Source organism: Sus scrofa, chromosome 9 (genome assembly GCF_054392235.1).
Source record: "Sus scrofa isolate SSC_HxYL_T2T_F1_AM1 chromosome 9, Sscrofa_HxYL_maternal_Yorkshire_Landrace_v2.0, whole genome shotgun sequence".
NCBI classification, from domain to species: domain Eukaryota; kingdom Metazoa; phylum Chordata; class Mammalia; order Artiodactyla; family Suidae; genus Sus; species Sus scrofa.
The window spans coordinates 88259413-88280480 of record NC_139391.1 but is presented as its reverse complement, the minus strand read 5'-3'; the positions used below and the strand labels follow the sequence as shown (position 1 = coordinate 88280480).

General features: G+C 39.7%; 1 protein-coding gene and 1 pseudogene across 12 annotated transcripts in view; one reads left to right on the top strand and one right to left on the bottom strand.

The window, feature by feature from the left end:
- DGKB (diacylglycerol kinase beta) overlaps positions 1–21068 on the top strand; it is a 657175-nt gene that overhangs the window by 614940 nt on the left and 21167 nt on the right. For 11 of the 12 annotated variants that reach the window (XR_014815900.1, XR_014815899.1, XM_084977158.1 and 8 more), the window contains 2 exons: positions 2615–2735; positions 3878–3938. Coding sequence is in view for 10 of the 12 variants with exons in the window: in XM_084977158.1 (XP_084833284.1) it covers positions 2615–2735; positions 3878–3938 (182 nt within the window). In the remaining 2 variants the exon portion in view is untranslated. Of the gene's footprint in view, positions 1–2614; positions 2737–3877; positions 3939–21068 lie in introns of those variants that run through there. The other variant, XM_084977161.1, reaches the window with a different exon arrangement.
- Positions 442–1579, bottom strand: LOC146400024 (small ribosomal subunit protein uS5 pseudogene; annotated as a pseudogene).

The following is a 21068-nucleotide window of genomic DNA, read 5'->3' as shown; positions in this document are numbered from 1 at the left end:
AAGTTTAAAAAATAATAGTTTTTTAAAATGAGTTCACTTGAAAAAATGCAGTGGCTTGGTCACACTTTCTCTTTTCAGGGCTTTAATTTACTACAGATCATGGGCCTAACAAACTTTGAGATTTCAAAGTGCAGTTCACCACACACTTGAACTACCCTGAAAATATATCATTTAACCTCTCTGAGCTTCATGCTAAAATGGATTCATTAGTGGAAAATGAGGGTTTTCTATACAAAATGAAGTACATAACAACACGCATATGCTTGTTTTCCCTGGAGGCGTCTCTCAGCTATAACCAGCTATTACATGGGATCATGTACAACGATCATACCCACCCTGTGCCGCTACATACCACCTCTCTAGCCTACTTACTTACTTATTTATTATTTATTTATTTATTTAATAAACCAGCTTCATTCACTTTATTTTCCTCATATGCAACTATGTGGTGACCACAACTGGAGCCTGGGTCTGGTGCACAGACACACTGGCGTGGGTCTTTACAAGAAGGCCAGTGAATTCCTGACAAGGAGACTTGGTGAGCACTGTCTTTCCCCAGAGATAAGGAGTGAGATAACTGTAAGTCTTGGAAATAGCATCAAAGGTGGCCTTGGTGAAGTTGCCCAGGGTGGCAAGGCAGTCCCTGACAGAGGTGGACAGAGGTGTTGCAGTCGTCAGTTCTGGCCATCACCAGTAGCTTCTTGAGCACAGGGGCTATGATGATGCCAGTGCCCCTGGGGGCAGGGATGAGGTGCACCAGTCCTGAGCCACAGCAGCCAATCACTTTGCAAGGGGCCACAGGGGGCTTGCTGATCTTGTTCGCCCAGTAGCCTCACTGCAGGGGAACAATGTAGAGCTTGGCCAGAATGATGGCTCCACGTATAGCAGTGGCTGTCATCTTAGAGCACTTGACACTGAAACTGACACATCCATTATAGTCCCTAGCGGTGACAAGTGCCTTGAACCTGGTCCATTGACCAGCACAGGTCTGCTTTTGCAAAGGCATGATCTTCAAAACCTGCCCTTGAGGGATGCCCCTGGAAAAAGGCAGTGATCTTAGATTCTTTGATGGGCAGAGATAAGAGATCTCCTCCAGGGACTTCATGTCTTTGACCAGGCCACCCAGCTAGGTGAGAAGAAGCCACTCCTTGTCCTCCACCTTCCCTCCACAGCCTCAGTCCCAGCTCGGCCCTGGCCTAACCATGGCTGAGACCCCTGCCCCTGACGCCACTGCCAAACCCCCTCTGTGCTTCTCATTTCAGGGCCCCAAACCTCCACCTCCCCACCGCCCCTCTGCAGCACCTCATCATCAGCCATATGGTGTTGTCACAGAGAGGAGCTCTAGCCTACCTGTAAAAAGTGTTTAGTAGTAAATACTTTAAAAATATCAAGTAATTTATTTACATTTGAAAATACATGAATTACATGAAAGTATCACTACAGAAAGGGACCATACATGTGCACCTAAAATTTTACCTTCAAAGCAAGAGTTCAGGTATTTAAGCTTCAAGACTGTGCTCCAAGACTGGGTCCTGTAGAATTTTCTGATGTGAGGGCGTCCTCTGCTTTCAAGCCACATGAAAATCTTCAGTTCGGAGAGGGACCTTGCGGCTCACACATACCACTCTTGCTCCCTATACAAGAAATGCTTCTGTAATTTTGTTTTAAATATCTCTTTTTGCTGTGGTTGATTTATCAAATATAGCATGTAGTTATGCCTCAGAGTAGTTGGATTCAAATTTTGGCTCTGTCACTTCCTATATATGTGAATAGGGATAAATTAGTTAACTTCTCCATTTTTCAGCTCTGTAAATTCTAATAATTATTTTTGTCTTAAATTGGCTCGGGGTGGGGAGCTGGGTAGCAAAGGAGGTGATATAGAGAATGAATAGTCCAGTGACAGATACTGAGGAAACACCCAGCAAGCAATACCTAAAACTGTTAGCCTCTTTTTACTGTCTTCTGTTAAAAAATATAATGACTGTAATGTGCTAATTAGCCTAATCTACTCTCAGGTGGACTTTGGTAACATATTCCTTATCATCAGAAAAGCATTTCTGGAAACTAATATGGTTTCTCGAACTTCACAGATTTACCTATGACTGTGGACAAGTCACTCCGTGATTCGGGGATTCAAGTCTTCTGATCTTTAAAATGAGAAATTTAAATCTGTAACCTCTAAGGTCTTTGTCCAAGTAATTTAAAAAAATCATGTTTGACAGCATATCCTCATACTTTATTTATAGTACTGAAGTGTGTATTTGCTGCCAAATGTCTGATGTGGGGGTGTATAAATGTTCCATATATACTTGTGGAATAGCATCACATTTGTGGATGATAAAAACTACTGGTATATTTTTTGGCATTTTTTGGCTAAGAATCCATTCTTCCCATTTGATTTTAGAAAAAGCTGACAACACATCTTTTCCCAGAGCACCTCAAGGTTTAGTCAAACTGAGTGTGTCGGAAATAGGCCACCTTTTGTTACTTTTAATAGAGAATCCTAGTCAGAGAAACTTTCTCTGCGAAGTAACTTTTATTTTTCATTTCCATAATTTTAGGCTGTGCAGTAGGCATATGCACTGGAACTGACAAGGCTTCTGTTTTCTTTCAGATCTGAGTGATCAGCTGCTGGAGGTGGTTGGCTTGGAAGGAGCCATGGAGATGGGGCAAATATACACAGGCTTGAAAAGTGCTGGGCGGCGGCTGGCTCAGTGCTCCTCTGTGGTTATCAGGTAGCTCCCTTCTCTATAGTGAGAAAGAGATTGACATGGCATAACTACGAATTATTTAAAATTATAGCAGACTCTGATAATAATGTTTGTTTTATCTGTACGTCATTATCAATTTCTTTTTTTAATGATTTTTATTTTTTTCCTTATAGTTGGTTTACAGTGTTCTGTCAATTTCTACTGCACAGAAAAGTGACCCAGTTACACATATGTATACATTCTTTTTCTCACATTATTCTCCATCATGTTCCTTCATAAGTGACTAGATATAGTTCCCTGTGCTATACAGAAGGATCTCATTGCTTATCCACTCCACATGCAGTAGTTTGCATCTCCTAACCCCAGAACAAATAATGGAAATTGGCAGAATTTACAAAGTTTTCATTCACTGTTACTTGCAAGTTCACTGGAATTTGATTCTTTTTTGTTGAGACCATGCATGCAATTCTAACATACAAATTTTTCCCCCTCTAATCTAGTTCACACTCAGTTTAGTTTACAGAGGGAAGTATCTACCAGGCCAAATACCCAATGAAAACACTGTTGAAGGACCATTAACTTATATTTTTTCATGAACTAAAGTCCACCACTGTTTCTAGAAAAGTAAATAATGACTTATTATAAAGTAAGATTTTATATGTGTATTATATTTAAATTTGTTTAAAAAACAGTATTCACAAATTTACCTACAGATAAAATAGATCTATTTTGACCTTAAAATGAAACCACAGGCTACAGCACAGATATGATTGGTGTTATTTATATGTACGAAAGTGTTGATGCTAGAAAATCTGCGACGTCAAACACTTTTCTCCAGGTTTGCAATGTGGGTTTGCATGAAATCAAGGAGGCCCTTTTGACTATAGGAATTCTGATCGTGTCATTAGGCATAAAGCCAGCATTTGTTTTTTGGCATCCAGGATTTTTTATCACCACATTTACCAGGAAGCTCTTAACGGTCCTGTAATTAAGGTACCTTTCAGGTATTCATTAATAGTGAAGAGTTCAAGTTCCTTTTCAGAAGATATAATTTTAGAACAGAGCCTAGCTATTACCATATATGCATTCCCTGGTCTCATCATCTTATATGGGACTTACAGCCTGTTGTATAAAGCTGTGTTAAACTTTGAAATATTTTTCCCCAGGACTAGCAAGTCTCTGCCAATGCAGATCGATGGGGAACCGTGGATGCAGACCCCATGCACAGTAAGTACAGGGTAATTAAATTGCTGTATCATTTTCTTTTTTGTTTCCCAGATATTATATACTCCCATAACTAACTAATCAAATACTCCCATAAGTAAATAACCACAATATCTAAGCTTTGGGCCTATCACCAAGTACCTTCTTCCCTCCTTATTTATGTGGCAGAGCCATTGTATTCAGGTTTTAGATATTTTCTGCACTTGGCAATGATTTAGTATTTGAATGTTTGTGTTAGCCAAAGTATAACCTTTAGATACCATAGGTCAGTTATAAACTCTGGAATTTAGCAAAATTGATAAAGGTTCTTTTAACTGTTTTTGTACTTATTTCGAAACACCTTATGCAAGTTCTCTTGTGGTACAGTGGGTTAAGGATCTGGTATTGTCCCTGCAGTGGCTTTGGTTGCTGCTGTGGCGTGGGTTAAAGCTGTGGCTCGGGAATTTCCATACACTGCGCGTGCAGCCAAAAAAAGAAAAAAAAGAACACCTTATGGGAAAATATTTATGGGAACTTCAGACATGAATTTATTACCCATCTGCTCTTTTGCCCCCATGAGAGGATCTGAGGGCTTCTTCTCTGTAGAGAACCTCCCATTACAATTGTTCTCTCCACAGTAAGATATGATTTAAGTGAAATCTTTAGATCTCCCTAAATTTCAGTTTCCGTTTGTATAGTGAATATTTTATTACATTTCAGTAATATGCTTGGCACTACTCTTGGAATTTAGAAGCCTGCTCGATAATATAGATCATGGTCAATAATAAAACATTGCAATAATAGAACATGGAATAGAACGTAGTCAATAATATAATTGTCCTGGAGTTCCCATCATGGTGCAGCAGAAACAAATCCGACTAGGAACCATGAGGTTTCGGGTTCAGTCCCTGGCCTTGCTCAGTGAGTTAAGGATCTGGTGTTGCTGTGAGCTGTAGTGTAGGTTTCAGACGCAGCTCAGATCCTGCATTGCTGTGGCTGTGGCATAGGCCGGCAGCTGCAGCTCTGATTCGATCCCTAGCCTGGGAAGCTCCATATGCCGTGGGTGCAGCCCTCAAAAGACAAAAGACAAATATATATATATTGTCCTAAAGAAACTTGCATTCTTATAATAGGAAATTGAATAAATTAATATAGAGAAATAGATATGTAGTAAATATAACTTTTGATGACAAGATTTATGATAAATGATGAAGAGGAACTAGGTGGAGTACAAAGGATCCTACTTTATGTAAGTGGCTCTGGGAGGTCATTTTGAAAGAAGAGAAATGAGTTGGGTGTGTTAAAGAGTAAGGAGGATGGTGTGACCAAACTTTTTAGAGGTAAGGTGGGAGTGGTAAGAGGTAAAGTAGAAAAGATGAGCAGGGGACAGATAAGTAGAAAAACGATGGTAGGAGAGAGGACAAGATGGCGGAGGAGTAGGGGGACACGCTCGCCCTCTCCCACAAACACAACAAAAAAAGCACATCTACAGAAGAAATGACTCGCACAGAACAGCAACCAATCGCTGGCAGAGGAACCTAAACTCCAATAATGGCAAGAAGTTCGTGACATTATTGGGCAGAACGGGAGAAAAGAGGAGAGTGAGAGAAGGTGAATCCGAGCGGGACGGGCGCTCCCGAAAGGGAACTGCGGAGGAGAAAGAGATCCTGCACCCTGGAAAGTCTCCTACCAGGCGAAAGATCAAATGAACCGGAGGAATCCCCAGATGCAGAGAAGAGTGTAGCAGTAAGTCGGAGTATGGAAAAACGGATCAAGAACCCAACGGACCATCTGAACTACGGGCACAGTCACCAAAAATTGAGACGCCTGGGTGGGGGCTGGGCACCGAATCCTCGGCTCCAGAGGTTAGTCCCCGGGAAAGGGCCGGGGGACGCCTGGGTGGGGGCTGGGCACCGAGACCTCGCCTCCGAAGGTTAGTCCCCAAGAAAGGGCCGGGGGACGCCTGGGTGGGGGCTGGGCACCGAGACCTCGGCTCCAGAGATTAGTCCCCGGGCTAGGGGGGCGGGGAAGAGCGGAAACTGCTTGGGAGGTCTAGAAACCATTTGACGGGCAGAGACTGCCTGGGAGACTAGAAAACAAAGCTGTCGCAGAGGAAGGGAGCAATACTCTAGGGGCGGGGAAGTGGAAAGCCGCCTCAGAGGGAACCTGGGAGAAGAGCCTGGTCTGCGCCCGTGCTGGGGAGCGGAGAAAAGAAGGGGTGGGTTCCCATAGAATACCCCCCACGCCACAGCAAGCTTACAGGCCCGCTAGCTAGCAGAAAGCTGTGCTTCCCAGTGCATTCCCTCCCCCCACCCCCGCCACCCCCTACGCTCTCGCGGAACCTGGGGCTGCCTGCCATCCAGGAGGGCTGGCCTCAACAATTGCCTGAAGCCTACCACCGCAGGGGCTCTCCCTGCACAGGCCTGCTTGCCCTTTGGAGGGGCTACACTTCCACAGAGCAGCACCAAACACCACCAGCCCCCTAGAAAAGGCCTGCAGCCCAGAAAAGCTAGAATAAGCCTAGCCAGGCCGTGAATAGATCGACCTAATTCTCTGACGGTTTTTCTGAGACGGGCTCCCCCGGGGAGGAGCCTCTTGGGTCTCCAAGGGCCTTGCTACCCGCCCAAGACCCCAGGGGGTGCTAAGACCTAGTGGACCAGCTGCATAGGACTGCCAGCTCCAGGCAGGACCCCCTGCAGCCCAGAAAAGCTGCAACAAGCCTGGCCGAGTCGGGAAAAGATCTCAGACGGTCTTTCTGAGTCGGGCTGCCCTGGGGAGGAGCCTCTTGAGTCTCCAAGGGCCCTGCTACCTGCCCAAGCCCCCAGGGAATGCTGAGACCTAGTGGACCAGCCGCATAGGACTGCCAGCTCCAGACAGGACCCCCTGCAGCCCAGAAAAGCTGCAACAAGCCTGGCCGACTTGGGAAAAGATCTCAGACGGTCTTTCTGAGTCGGGCTGCCCTGGGGAGGAGCCTCTTGAGTCTCCAAGGGCCCTGCTACCCGCCCAAGACCCCAAGGGGTGCTGAGACCTAGTGAACCAGCTGCATAGGACTGCCAGCTCCAGGCAGGACCCCCTGCAGCCCAGAAAAGCTGCAACAAGCCTGGCCGAGTTGGGAAAAGATCTCAGAGGGTCTTTCTGAGTCGGGCTGCCCTGGGGAGGAGCCTCTTGAGTCTCCAAGGGCCCTGCTACCTGCCCAAGACCCCACGGGGTGCTGAGAACCAAGTGAAATCTGCTACCATCGTGGGGTGGACCTCCCAGTCCTGTCTGCCCTCAGGAAGTCCTCCTTTGCTTCAAAGAAACACTGTTAGTTCCATCAACACTCCAGAAAAGCCACACTGCCTCAAAAAAGATTGACCAACAACGACAGCCCTCAGGAAATATTCCACGGCAGTGACAAGGCAAACACTACCCGATAACGGAGAGTACAACTCCCTCAGGAGAAAGAGGACAACAAGCAAGATGAAGAAGCTGAGAAACCACCCCCAGTCAAACCAACAGGAGAACTCACCTAAAACAGTCAACAATGAAACAGATCTCGGCAGTCTGACAGACCTAGAATTCAAAAGAGAAATACTGAAAATACTGAAGGAATTAAGAGAAGATATGAACAGTAATGCAGATACCCTCAGAAAGGAGCTAGAAAATATAAGGAGGAGCCAAGAAAAACTAGAACATTCATTTGCAGAGATGCAAACTGAACTAGGGGCAGTAAAAACCAGAATGAATAATTCAGAAGAACGAATCAGTGATGTGGAAGATAGAATAATGGAAATCACTCAATCTGGTCAACAGACAGAAAACCGAATCAAAAAACTGGAAAGCAATATAAGAGACCTATGGGATAATATAAAGCGGGCCAATCTACGCATAATAGGAATTCCAGAAGGAGTAGAAAAAGATAAGGGAATGGAAAATATATTTGAAGAAATTATCGCTGGAAACTTCCCAAATCTAAAGGATACTGGGTTCAAGATACAAGAAGCACAGAGGGCCCCAAACAAACTGAACCCAAACAGACCCACACCAAGACACATCATAATAAAAATGGCAAAAGTTAGTGATAAAGAGAGGATCCTAAAGGCAGCAAGAGAAAAACAGAATGTTACCTACAAGGGAACCCCCATAAGAATATCAGCTGATTTCTCTACAGAAACACTACAGGCCAGGAGGGAATGGCAAGAGATATTTAAAGTGCTAAAAGGAAAAAATATGCAACCTAGAATACTTTATCCAGCAAGAATATCATTTAAAATAGAAGGGGAAATAAAAATTTTTCCCAACAAACAAAAACTTAAAGAATACAGCAACACAAAACCCAGGTTAAAGGAAATATTGAAAGGGCTTCTCTAAACCAAAAAGAAAGGAAGGAAAGGGAAGAAAAAAGAAAAGAAAAAAAAAAAAAAAAAAGAAGAAGAAGAAGAGGAAGAACTAGGACTGAGGAAACTGTAATCAGAGAGCAGTCACTCAAATAAGCCAGCATACAGATTTAATCATGAACATGCTTCAAACAAAATAAAATTAAAAAGAAAAAAATAAAAGAGTCATCAAAACCATAAAATGTGGGCAAGGGATGTTAGGAGGTAAATAATCCTTTTTGTTTGTATGTATGTCTCTCTTCTTAATTTTAATATAATAATGAAGTGTTTGAACTTACAGGACCATAAGGCTAAAACACACAATTATGGGAAGGGGTTAGCATACTTAAAAAACAGGGCAACCACAAGCCAAAACCAAATAATGCATTTGCAAAAAATGAAAAAAAAAATAATACACTCAAGCAGATAATAACAGGAGACCATCCAACCAAAAAAAAAAAAAAAAAAAAAAAAAAAAAAAAAGAAGAATGGAGAACCATAGAATCAACTGGAACACGAGGATCAAATGGCAATAAATAATCATCTATCAATTATCACCTTAAATGTCAATGGACTGAATGCCCCAATCAAAAGACACAGAGTGGCTGAGTGGATAAAAAGGCAAAAACCTTCAATATGCTGCCTACAAGAAACTCACCTTAGGACAAAAGATACATATAGATTGAAAGTGAAAGGCTGGGGAAAAGTATTTCATGCCAATAGACATGACAGAAAAGCAGGAGTTGCAACGCTCATATCAGACAAAATAGACTTTAAAACAAAAGACATAAAGAAAGACAAAGAAGGACACTATTTAATGATTAAGGGATCCATCCAAGGAGAGGATGTTACTATCATCAACATATATGCCCCAAACATAGGAGCACCCAGATACATACAACAAATATTAACAGACATAAAGGGAGATATTGATGAGAATACAATCATAGTAGGAGACCTAAATACCCCCCTCACATCAATGGACAGATCCTCCAGACAGAAAACCAATAAAGCAACAGAGATCCTAAAGGAAACAATAGAAAAGTTAGACTTAATTGATATCTTCAGGACACTACATCCAAAAAAAGCAGAATACACATTCTTCTCAAATGCTCATGGAACATTCTCAAGAATCGACCACATATTGGGACACAAAGCGAATCTCAATAAATTTAGGAGCATAGAAATTATCTCAAGTATCTTCTCTGACCACAATGCCATGAAATTAGAAATCAACCATGGGAAAAGCAAAGAGAAAAAACCTACTCCATGGAGACTAAACAACATGCTACTAAAAAACCAATGGGTCAATGAGGAAATCAAGAAGGAAATTAAAAACTACCTTGAAACAAATGATAATGAAGACACAACCTCTCAAAATCTATGGGATGCTGCGAAAACAGTGCTCAGAGGGAAATTTATAGCAATCCAGGCCTTTCTCAAAAAAGAAGAAAGATCCCAAATTGACAACTTAACCCTCCACCTAAATGAATTAGAAAAAGAAGAACAAAAAAGTCCTAAAGTCAGCAGAAGGAAGGAAATTATAAAGATCAAAGAAGAAATCAATAAAATAGAGACCCAAAAAACAATAGAGAAAATTAATAAAACCAAGAGCTGGTTCTTTGAAAAGGTGAACAAAATTGATAAACCCCTGGCCAGACTCACTAAAAAGAGGAGAGAAAGAACCCAAATCACCAAAATTATAAATGAAAAAGGAGAAATCACAACGGATACAGCAGAAATACAAAAAACCATAAGAGAATACTATGAACAACTATATGGCAATAAGTTTGACAATCTGGAAGAAATGGACAATTTTCTAGAATCTTACAGCCTGCCAAAACTGAATCAAGCAGAAACAGACCAACTGAACAGACCGATCACTAGAAATGAAATTGAAGAGGTCATAAAATCACTCCCTACAAATAAAAGTCCAGGACCAGATGGCTTCACAGGTGAATTCTATCAAACATATAAAGAGGAATTGGTGCCCATCCTCCTTAAACTCTTTCAAAAGGTTGAAGAAGAAGGAATACTCCCAAAGACATTCTATGAGGCCACCATCACCCTCATTCCAAAACCAGGCAGAGATACCACCAAAAAAGAAAACTATCGCCCAATATCATTGATGAATATAGATGCAAAAATTCTCAACAAAATCTTAGCCAACCGAATCCAACAACATATCAAAAAAATTATACACCATGACCAGGTTGGGTTCATCCCAGGTTCACAAGGATGGTTCAACATATGCAAATCAATCAACATCATACACCACATTAACAAAAAAAAAGTCAAAAATCATATGATCATCTCAATAGATGCAGAAAAAGCATTTGACAAAGTTCAACATCCATTCATGATCAAGACCCTCGCCAAAGTGGGTATAGAGGGAACATTCCTGAATATAATCAAAGCCATTTATGATAAACCCACAGCAAATATAATCCTCAATGGGGAAAAACTGAAAGCCTTCTCACTCAAATCTGGAACAAGACAGGGATGCCCACTCTCACCACTGCTCTTCAACATCGTTTTGGAAGTCTTAGCCACAGCAATTCGACAAACAAAAGAAATAAAAGGCATCCATATAGGAAGAGAAGAGATCAAACTGTCACTGTATGCAGATGACATGATTCTATACCTAGAAAACCCTAAGGACTCAACCCCAAAACTCCTTGAACTGATTAATAAATTCAGCAAAGTGGCAGGATATAAGATTAACATTCAGAAGTCAGTTGCATTTCTGTATACCAGCAATGAAACATTAGAAAAGGAATACAAAAATACGATACCTTTTAAAATTGTACCACACAAAATCAAATACCTCGGAATACACCTGACCAAAGAGGTAAAGGACCTATATGCCGAGAACTATAAAACCTTAATCAAAGAAACCAAAGAAGATGTAAAGAAATGGAAAGATATTCCATGTTCCTGGATTGGAAAAATCAATATTGTGAAAATGGCCATCCTACCCAAAGCAATCTACAGATTCAATGCAATCCCTATCAAATTACCCATGACATTGTTCACAGAACTAGAACAAACAATCCAAACATTTATATGGAACAACAAAAGACCCAGAATCGCCAAAGCAATCCTGAGAAACAAAAACCAAGCAGGAGGCATCACTCTCCCAGACTTCAAGAAATACTACAAAGCCACAGTCATCAAAACAGTGTGGTACTGGTACCAAAACAGACAGACAGACCAATGGAACAGAATAGAGAATCCGGAAATAAACCCTGACACCTATGGTCAATTAATCTTTGACAAGGGAGGCAAGAACATCAAATGGGAAAAAGAAAGTCTATTCAGCAAGCATTGCTGGGAAACCTGGACAGCTGCATGCAAAGCAATGAAACTAGAACACACCCTCACACCATGCACAAAAATAAACTCCAAATGGCTGAAAGACTTAAATATACGACAGGACACCATCAAACTCCTAGAAGAAAACATAGGCAAAACACTCTCTGACATCAACATCATGAATATTTTCTCAGGTCAGTCTCCCAAAGCAATAGAAATTAGAGCAAAAATAAACCCATGGGACCTCATCAAACTGAAAAGCTTTTGCACAGCAAAGGAAACCAAAAAGAAAACAAAAAGACAACTTACAGAATGGGAGAAAATAGTTTCAAATGATGCAACTGACAAGGGCTTAATCTCTAGAATATATAAGCAACTTATACAACTCAACAGCAAAAAAACCAATCAATCAATGGAAAAATGGGCAAAAGACCTGAATAGACATTTCTCCAAGGAAGATATACAGATGGCCAACAAACACATGAAAAAATGCTCAACATCGCTGATTATAAGAGAAATGCAAATCAAAACTACCATGAGATACCACCTCACACCAGTCAGAATGGCCATAATTAATAAATCGACAAATAACAAGTGCTGGAGGGGCTGTGGAGAAAAGGGAACCCTCCTGCACTGCTGGTGGGAATGTAAACTGGTACAGCCACTATGGAGAACAGTTTGGAGATACCTTAGAAATCTATACATAGAACTTCCATATGACCCTGCAATCCCACTCCTGGGCATCTATCCGGACAAAGCTCTACTGAAAAGAGACACATGCACCCGCATGTTCATTGCAGCACTATTCACAATAGCCAGGACATGGAAACAATCCAAATGTCCATCGACAGAGGATTGGATTCGGAAGATGTGGTATATATACACGATGGAATACTACTCAGCCATAAAAAAGGATGACATCATGCCATTTGCAGCAACATGGATGGAACTAGAGAATCTCATACTGAGTGAAATGAGCCAGAAAGACAAAGACAAATACCATATGATATCACTTATAACTGGAATCTAATATCCAGCACAAATGAACATCTCCTCAGAAAAGAAAATCATGGACTTGGAGAAGAGACTTGTGGTTGCCTGATGGGAGGGGGAGGGAGTGGGAGGGATCGGGAGCTTGGGCTTATCAGTCACAACCTAGAATAGATTTACAAGGAGATCCCGCTGAATAGCATTGAGAACTATGTCTAGATACTCATGTTGCAACAGAAGAAATGGTGGGGGAAAAACTGTAATTGTAATGTATACATGTAAGGATAACCTGACCCCCTTGCTGTACAGTGGGAAAATAAAAAAATAAAATTAAAAAAAAAAAAAAAAAAAAAAAAAAAAGAAAAACGATGGTAAAGTTCACCTTAGCTGCCACGTGGTGAATGGATTGTACTGAGTAACAGCTGAAAGACAGGGTTTGTCAGAATGGTCTGCCCTTGGGCCAGGGTAGTGGCCGGGAAGTGGACGGATTTGAGCTACATTCTGGAGGTGAAACAGGAAGAGTTTGCTAATGAATTCCCTTAGGATGAGAGAGAGGAATGAGGGAAAGGATGAATCGAGGTTAGCTCTGTGTGCAAATAAAGGTACCATTTACTGCCTAGTTAAGATTGGGAGGGAAGATGGTTAGGGAGTGACAGCAGAGGTCTTCGTCTTAAATTAGTACAGGCATTGTGCTATGTGCTGATGTAACGGGGTTACATGTGAATATTGTGTTGGGGTTTATTTTTTTGAGAATAATTGACATACATTATATTAGTGTTTATTAAATATTCACACAAAGTCTTAATAATAAATATCACCATTTTTCCAGATAGAGAAAACTGAGGCATTAGAAGGTCAAAAAGTAGCTTAAGGTCAGACAAGTAACAGATATGGAACTCAAACCCAGACTCTTTGATTATAGCCCATTCTCCTAACCACTAATTCAAACACTTAGCTACTGATCGCAAAGAGCACAGCTTAGCATATAAGAAAGGAGTTTTAATTTTTACCTTTCCAATGCTTTTACTCTGAAGAAGTTGGCTCAGACTTTATATACTGCACATGAATATGACTTTGTGTTTATTCGTTGCTGTATTCTTTTTGGCTAATTGAACCACACATTTGTAAAATCCATTAATTCTGTTGTAATAATGTAAAACAAACTTGTCTTAAAATCTTTCTAGACTGGCTAACTTCTCCTGCCTTCTGCTACATCTGTAGTTGGTTTCAAATATCCTTTAAAAAAATCCCTGCACATATACACTTACATCCTGTTTGTTATTCTCCCCTCTTCCAATGGCACTTCTGAGTTCACATTTATACTCACATGCATATTGAAAGTGCTATTGTTGCTGTCAGTGGTGGTGATGATCATGTGCTGATAATGATGGTTAGGATGATGTCATGATGGTTATGGTGAAAATAGTGGTGAAATTTATGGTGATGGTAGTTTTGATGATGGTGGTAGAGGTGATGGCCATGGTCGTGGTCATGATAACGGTGGAGGTGCTGTCAGTGATGGTGGTGATAGTCGTGATGCAGGATGCTAGTAGTCACGGTGGTAGCAGAATTCTTGTCTTTTTTTTTTTTTTTTTAATCTTTTTAGAGCCACACCCATAGCATATGGAAGTTCCTAAGTCAGAGGTTGAATCAGAGCTATAGTTGCCGGCCTATACAATAGCCACAGCAATGCAGGATCCAAACTGCCTCTGAGATCTACACCACAGCTCACAGTATGCCAGATCCTTAACCCACTGAGCAAAGCCAAGGATCAAACCTGTGTACTCATGGATACTAGTCAGATTTGTTTCTGCTGAACCACGATGGGAACTCCCAGAATTCTAGACTTAATGAAAGGTCACTTTTCATCAGCCTTCATCACAGAGGAATAAATGAAAGACAATGAAACCAAACACCTTCCATGAATATTCTGTGTTCTTTGGAATTCTTCTTGGTACCTATGCTGTGTTTTAAATCAAGAAAAAATAATGGCAACAATAATATGTGACATTTATTAAGCTTTTAGTTTGTACCACATACAATTTGAGACACTTGACCTGTGTTTACACATTTAATTCTCACCAAAACCCTATAATAAGCTTTATTTCATGAATAAAGCTACTGAGGCAGACCAAGTTTAAATAGCTTGCCCGATTCCACACAGATATTAAGGGGCAGACTAGAAATTGAAAGGCAAGAAGCTGACTCCACCGTTGGCACTCTTCATGGCTGCTCTCCACCCTGAATCTCCACCTGAAAAGGCCCCAGGCCATCCCTTCTCCAGTATGACCTTTGGTAATCACTTACTGCCCTTCTCCAGGTTTAAAAATCTATCTCTGTTAAAATATAATTAGGGTCTCAGAATACTTTTAGCTTATTTCACACAATCTCTGCTGAGAACTCTCTTGTTAACTTTTGTCTCAATTAGTAACAAGATATTCATTTCACCTGTTAATTATCATGATCTAAACACTTGTTAAATTAATAATAACTTTTAGAGAGAATATTAATATATTTAAAATATAACCCCCTCTTGCATTATTAACATACTTTCTCGAGAATCTAACATATTTTCTTGAGCATCAGTGGGCTACCTCTGTGCATGGTGGAATTGTGATTTCCAAAGAGATGCCACGTACAGAAGAGGCAACGTGGTAGCATGACAAGCAGGCCCAAGCAAAGACCCACAGAGCCTTTCTTGAGTTTCTATAAAGTAATATCCTAGTCTCATAAAAAGCCAAGGCACAGGTCTCTAAAGAGTGTTTCTCACATTCTCTATGGTTGGGGTTGGTCCTTCTGTAGCTGCAGTTACATCCTGTTTCTCCTCCTAGATAGATCACTAAGTTCTCAACTTTTTATCTCTGTCCTTATCATCATCCAAGCCTCTGTCATTTCTCACCCTAATCAGCGAGCTCTTTGCCATTTCTTACCTTGTTCTCTATACCTGCTACCCTCAATAAATGTTTATTACAGTGAGTGAATAAAGGGTGAGTGCCTACTGATTTTGATTCACTAAAATCTAGTTGGCATCCTCCATACTCATGACCCTCCTAATTATTCAATAAAGAAAAGCAATTTTCTTTGTAAAAAAATAATAAATTTTATATACATTAAATTTAGTTTTTTCTCCATATAAACACTCTTATTTCAATCATTTATTGCAGTCTACAGTGGGCCAAGAACTGTACTAGACTGTGGCTCATTACCATTACTTCGTATTCTGGCATACTCTGCATTTCCTAGAACCACGTGGAGATCTGAACTTTAAATTTCACTTTAACTGAAGAGGATATTTAGTATTCACAGCACTGGTATGGTTTAACTAAAGCGTGTTCTCGCTTCGATTGAATAACACAGTGTTTCTCTTACAGAACATACAAATTGGTAGAATGTTAAAATTCTTTTCTGAATTTAAATATCCATAAGCCGATACTCAGTTTATGAAGGAATTGCTCTAGATATAATTTTAGAGCACAGCAGAAGTTCTGCTTTTCCTTGAGATGAATATGTAAAATGGAAAAGCAGGTGATAAGTGGGTTTTAATTCTTTTATAAATTAATACTTTAAAAAAAATCAGAGTAATATAAATTTTGGAGATGGATGGTGGTGATGATGGCATAACAGTGTGAATGTACTTAGTGCCACTGAATTATGTGCTTAAAAATGGTTAAAATGGTAGATTTTATGTTATGTATATTTTTCAACGTAAAACAGTAATTGAAAAAAGTTAAGGTAATATTTACTTGAAAATTTCACTAATCCTAAATTCAAGTATCGGAAAAACAAAAACTATAAAGCTTAAAACTTTCTTCTCAAATATATGCTTTGTAATTATTTGTATGGCCTTTTAAATTACCTCACTGAAAAGTAGTGCACGAAAGCTTGTTAGGTACTCCTGTATTAACAGTTTTATGCTAGTCACTGAATTAATGGAGAATGGATTTTAACCCTGTAATAATTAGCAATGTTAATAAGCATGTCAAACTAAAGAGACAATTATTTCAAGAAGACATTATACTGAACCAGTTCGTGAAGAGCCTTTTTCTGTGGTGGACTCCAGGGCCTGAGTAAACTCCCCTTTCTATCATCCTCCCTAATCCTTCCTCCTGACCACTTCAAACATACTATGTTGTCAGTATGTTCCCATTGTGGAGAGAAAAAAGAGCAGTTTGGGGAGGAGAGAAGGAAGAATACTAATATGAGAGATCACATACTGGGTCAGATTTCATTTTGTATCTGCACACCCAGCCCATCCACCTCAGTTTATTACAAGTGATGGGTGCCTGGTAAAATTTCATTAAGTGAAGAGTGACCATCTTAAGCCTTAAATTCAGTGTAGCCACAATGGACTCATCATGCACTTCCTTCCATCTCCTTTCCACCCACCAAGTAATGACTTCTTACTTTCCCAAATTCCTGTCCCTCCCTTTACTATATAGAGTAGTGGGGCACACAGTTTCATAAGCTAAAAATCTGAGGCTCATTCTATATACTTCTCTCTATACCCTAAGATTCCATAACTCTGCCCACTTGATATTTCATATTTCTGGACTCTTTTTATCCTTAGTACCTTGTCCTCAATTTGGTCCATTTGATTTCTCTCTCACTTCCAGCAATGGCCACATCAATCTTTCCCCATCTCCATTTTTTTTTCCTATTTAAATCCAACCTTCACTTTTCTACCAAAGTAATCACTATAAAATACTAATCTCACCATGACACTGTTCTACCTAAAATATTTGATTACTTTCTATCTGATAAAATATAATTTGAATTGGGCTTCCTGTTTCACTAACACCATCACTTCTTTTTCATATTTTCATATACTTTCCTCTTGCCCAAATAAGCTTTCTTCTCCTTTAGTTGAGTTAAACACCTCCTCTTTTGAGACTCATTTCATGCTGCCATTCCTTCGTAAAGCCTTTTTTGAATATTATCTTTCCTCCACTCCATCCCATCCCCAGCCTCAACTAGTCCAAAAGCTCAGCCTCAGTGCTTCATATTTCTTTATCAAAGAACTATATGGAATTGAAACTATCCACTTTTCTAACTAGCTTCTTGGTGACATAAGCTTATTGAGGTCAGGCACAATGATTTTGGTTATCTCTCTACCTCCAGAGCATAGCACTGTGCCTCACACATCATTAGGCTGCCAACACCAAGTGCATTTTGAATTTGTGAGTTTCCTAAATATTTCTTGGGGTAGTATAACAGCTTAAAAGAATGCAGTCTACTGAATCTTTCACTGAACATAATGTAGGTTGGCTAGCAATTCATTCACATATTTTTCATATGTATACATGTAAACGTTATTTTGAGTTATCTTTATTCATTACATTCTCAAAGCAAAGAATGATGAATGTATCAGAGAAGAAGTACTTTCTCAACCTTAAAAGATTCAATCTCTGTTTTCTGTAATGGACAATTAAACTTCTTGGGCCACTTCACTCCATTATCAATCATGTATTCATTTTATACATTTTGTGAGCTACATTCCTTTAATACTTTGTAATATTAATACTCGTGTATTAGTTGTTACTTGTAATACTTCTGTGAAAAGTAATGCCAAAGAAGTTGAAATGCAGTATCACTCTGGGTATTTTATTTATGATTAAGTCAGAAAGGATTCCTGAAACTTTCTTCCATGTGGTAGAGAATGGAAAGGAAGTCAAGAACAGATCATAAGCTAAATGGTAAAATGACCACAGGTAAAATATGAAGATTCATCAAAGTGATAGCTGAATTCAAGGCAACTACTTAAAGGCACTTACATGTGTTTTGGTCTCCCTTGCCTGTTTACCTTCCTTAGGATAATACTTCTCAGGACTCTGACCTACTTGCACAATCTCAGCTTCCAGTGTTAAATACCTTCAGCACACAACTCAACCCTGATCTGTAGTCAGCCAGTCTTTGCCAAACCTGGTAGTCTTGCTGCTTTAAGTTTACTTCCTAGTATTATTGGGACAGAGACTTGTTCACTTAGTGCCTTAAGAGCAACTTCCTGCCTCCCTCAGGCCCTGTTTCCACTGTGTAGACCATTCCATCACAGGCTGTTTTCTGACTCCAATGCCACTTTCCTTCTCGGACTCTAGTATCTAGTTGATTCAGACACTGACTAGTTGCCTAGACTTTGCTTGCCTCCTGTCTTAGGAAGGCCTGACCTTTATCCTCATGGCCTTAGGCACACAAGTACACAGAGTTTATCTTCTTTTTGACACTTATGTTTGCTGAGAAAATATTCAGCAGAGCTTTAAAATGCAAACTGTTTAAAAAGAGGAACAGTGTTTCGGGCCTATTAAATTTTTATTTATGTGTTTTTGTAGTAATTATTTAAAATAACCATAATTGTTAAGTGACATTCAATCATTTGCCAGAATGACAAATTAATCTCAGGACATTAAGATAGAAAATAAAAAGTAAAAGTAAGATTTTCCAGTCCCAGGAATTTAGTGATGTGTAGATGAAGGCTAATTGAATTTTTAAAACATTGTGATGTCCTAGAGATGTTTGGAGGAAACCATGGTAGTAATGCTTAACAATATTTAACAGCATTTACCGTGTACCAGTTTCAGTTCTGCATATTAATATCCATCATTTATTTAGTCCTCAAAACAACCCTAAGAAGTCAGTAAAGTTATTATAACACCTATGTCATAAATTAAAAAAAAAAACCTGAGGCAGATAAGCCAAGCAACTTACCCAAGGCCACACAGTTGGAGGTAGAGCAGCTGAGCTGGCTTAAAGCCTTTTCCCTTAATTATGATGCTTTGCTGCCTCACTCAGTCACTTGTGTTAGCAACCAGATAAAGCTCTATCATTGATAACAGAATTCAATTCTTTTTCACCTTATTTACATTTTTCTCGTTATTTAATACATTATTTTTTGCTTCCCCATATAGCCAAAGCCATCCTGCCATTACCAGAATTAGTACTGAACAACACAACTCTGATTATCTAAGTCTGATCTCAAAATTCATTGCCTCCTCGTTTCATACATCATGGAGTACACTGTCTTTGTCATGGCATTCAAGCAATCTCCCAAAGCTGCCATATGCCAGCCGTTCTTCATAGAAACCATTCTGCAAAGGCTTTCTCCTTATACAGCTTAATTTTGTACCTAAAATCCTCGTTCCCTATTGTGTGGTTTAGAAAAAAGACACATTCTTCTGGCCTTCAAGCAGACTCCCTGCAAATCTGTGGTTCTTCTCAGCGGTTGTCTAGGATTCATGGTTTTTATCTCTTTCATTTAATCTTACCTACTGTTTATTATTTTGCCTGAATTAATTATCCTACCCTGTTGAGATATATGTATTTTTATAAGTTTACTTCAAAATCTTTCTGGAAGGCAATGGCATATAAATACATATATACTAAAGATAAAATAAAATCCCTCCCTTCAATGCCAAGCTTAGCAGCAATTTCCTCATGAAGACTTTTTAACTGCCCATCTGTCTGAAATAACTGCCTGGTCCTTTGTATTCGTGTGACTGTGTTGATATCTTTATAATGCCATCCCAGTGCACAGCCTTGTATTTCAGCTATGCAGTTATGTGTCCAGCTCTTTTTTTTGGGGGGGGGGGCTGCATCTGTTGCATATGAAAGTTCACAGGCTAGGGGTTGAATTGGAGCTGCAGCTGCCAGCCTATGCCACAGCCACAGCAATGCCAGATCCAAGCCGCATCAGTGACCTATGCCTCAGCTCACAGCAACGCAGTGATCAAACCAGCATCCTCATGGATACTAGTCAGATTCTTAACCCCCCTAGCTGAGCCACAATGGGAATTCCAGTGTGTTCAGCTCTTCTGATTTAATTGTAAGTATTATAAGACTTCATCCTTAAATCCTCTTCATTTACTTCATTTACCTCACATACTGTCTTTTACATAATATGATTTCTAATGTGAAATCCACATTTGAATCATTGCTGTACAAAATGTAATGCATCGTTTTTCTCAGGCTGCTTTCAAAAATGTTTTTCTTTGTCCTTAATTTTCAGTACTTTTATTTTGGTGAATCTGGGCTGGATTTCCGTAAGGTTATTCTTTTTTAGTTTCTATGAACTTCATGAATCTGTAGGTTTATGTCTTTTGCCAAAGTGGGAGGTTTTCAGCCATTATTTCTTCAAATAGTGATTTAAGCATTGCATTCTTTGTCCTTTCCTTCTAAGTCCTGATGACATGTTTTAGATATTTATGTAGTATCTCAATCTTTAAGTCTCAGTTAACTTTTTCTTCCCTCTTTGTTCTTTCTCTTGTTCATAATGGATAATACCTATTCATCTATATTTAAGCTCACTAACTTTTTCTTCTTTTATCTCCATGCTGTTCTTGAGCCTTTGCAGTTCCCTTTCATTTGTCATTTATTTTTCTGTTGTAAAATTTTCAGTGGGTTCATTTTTATTATCTTCCTTTTCTCAGCTGATAATCTCTATCAGCTTTCATTTCAAGAGTGTCTGTCATTACTTCTTGGAGATGGTAATAGTAGCTGCTATAAA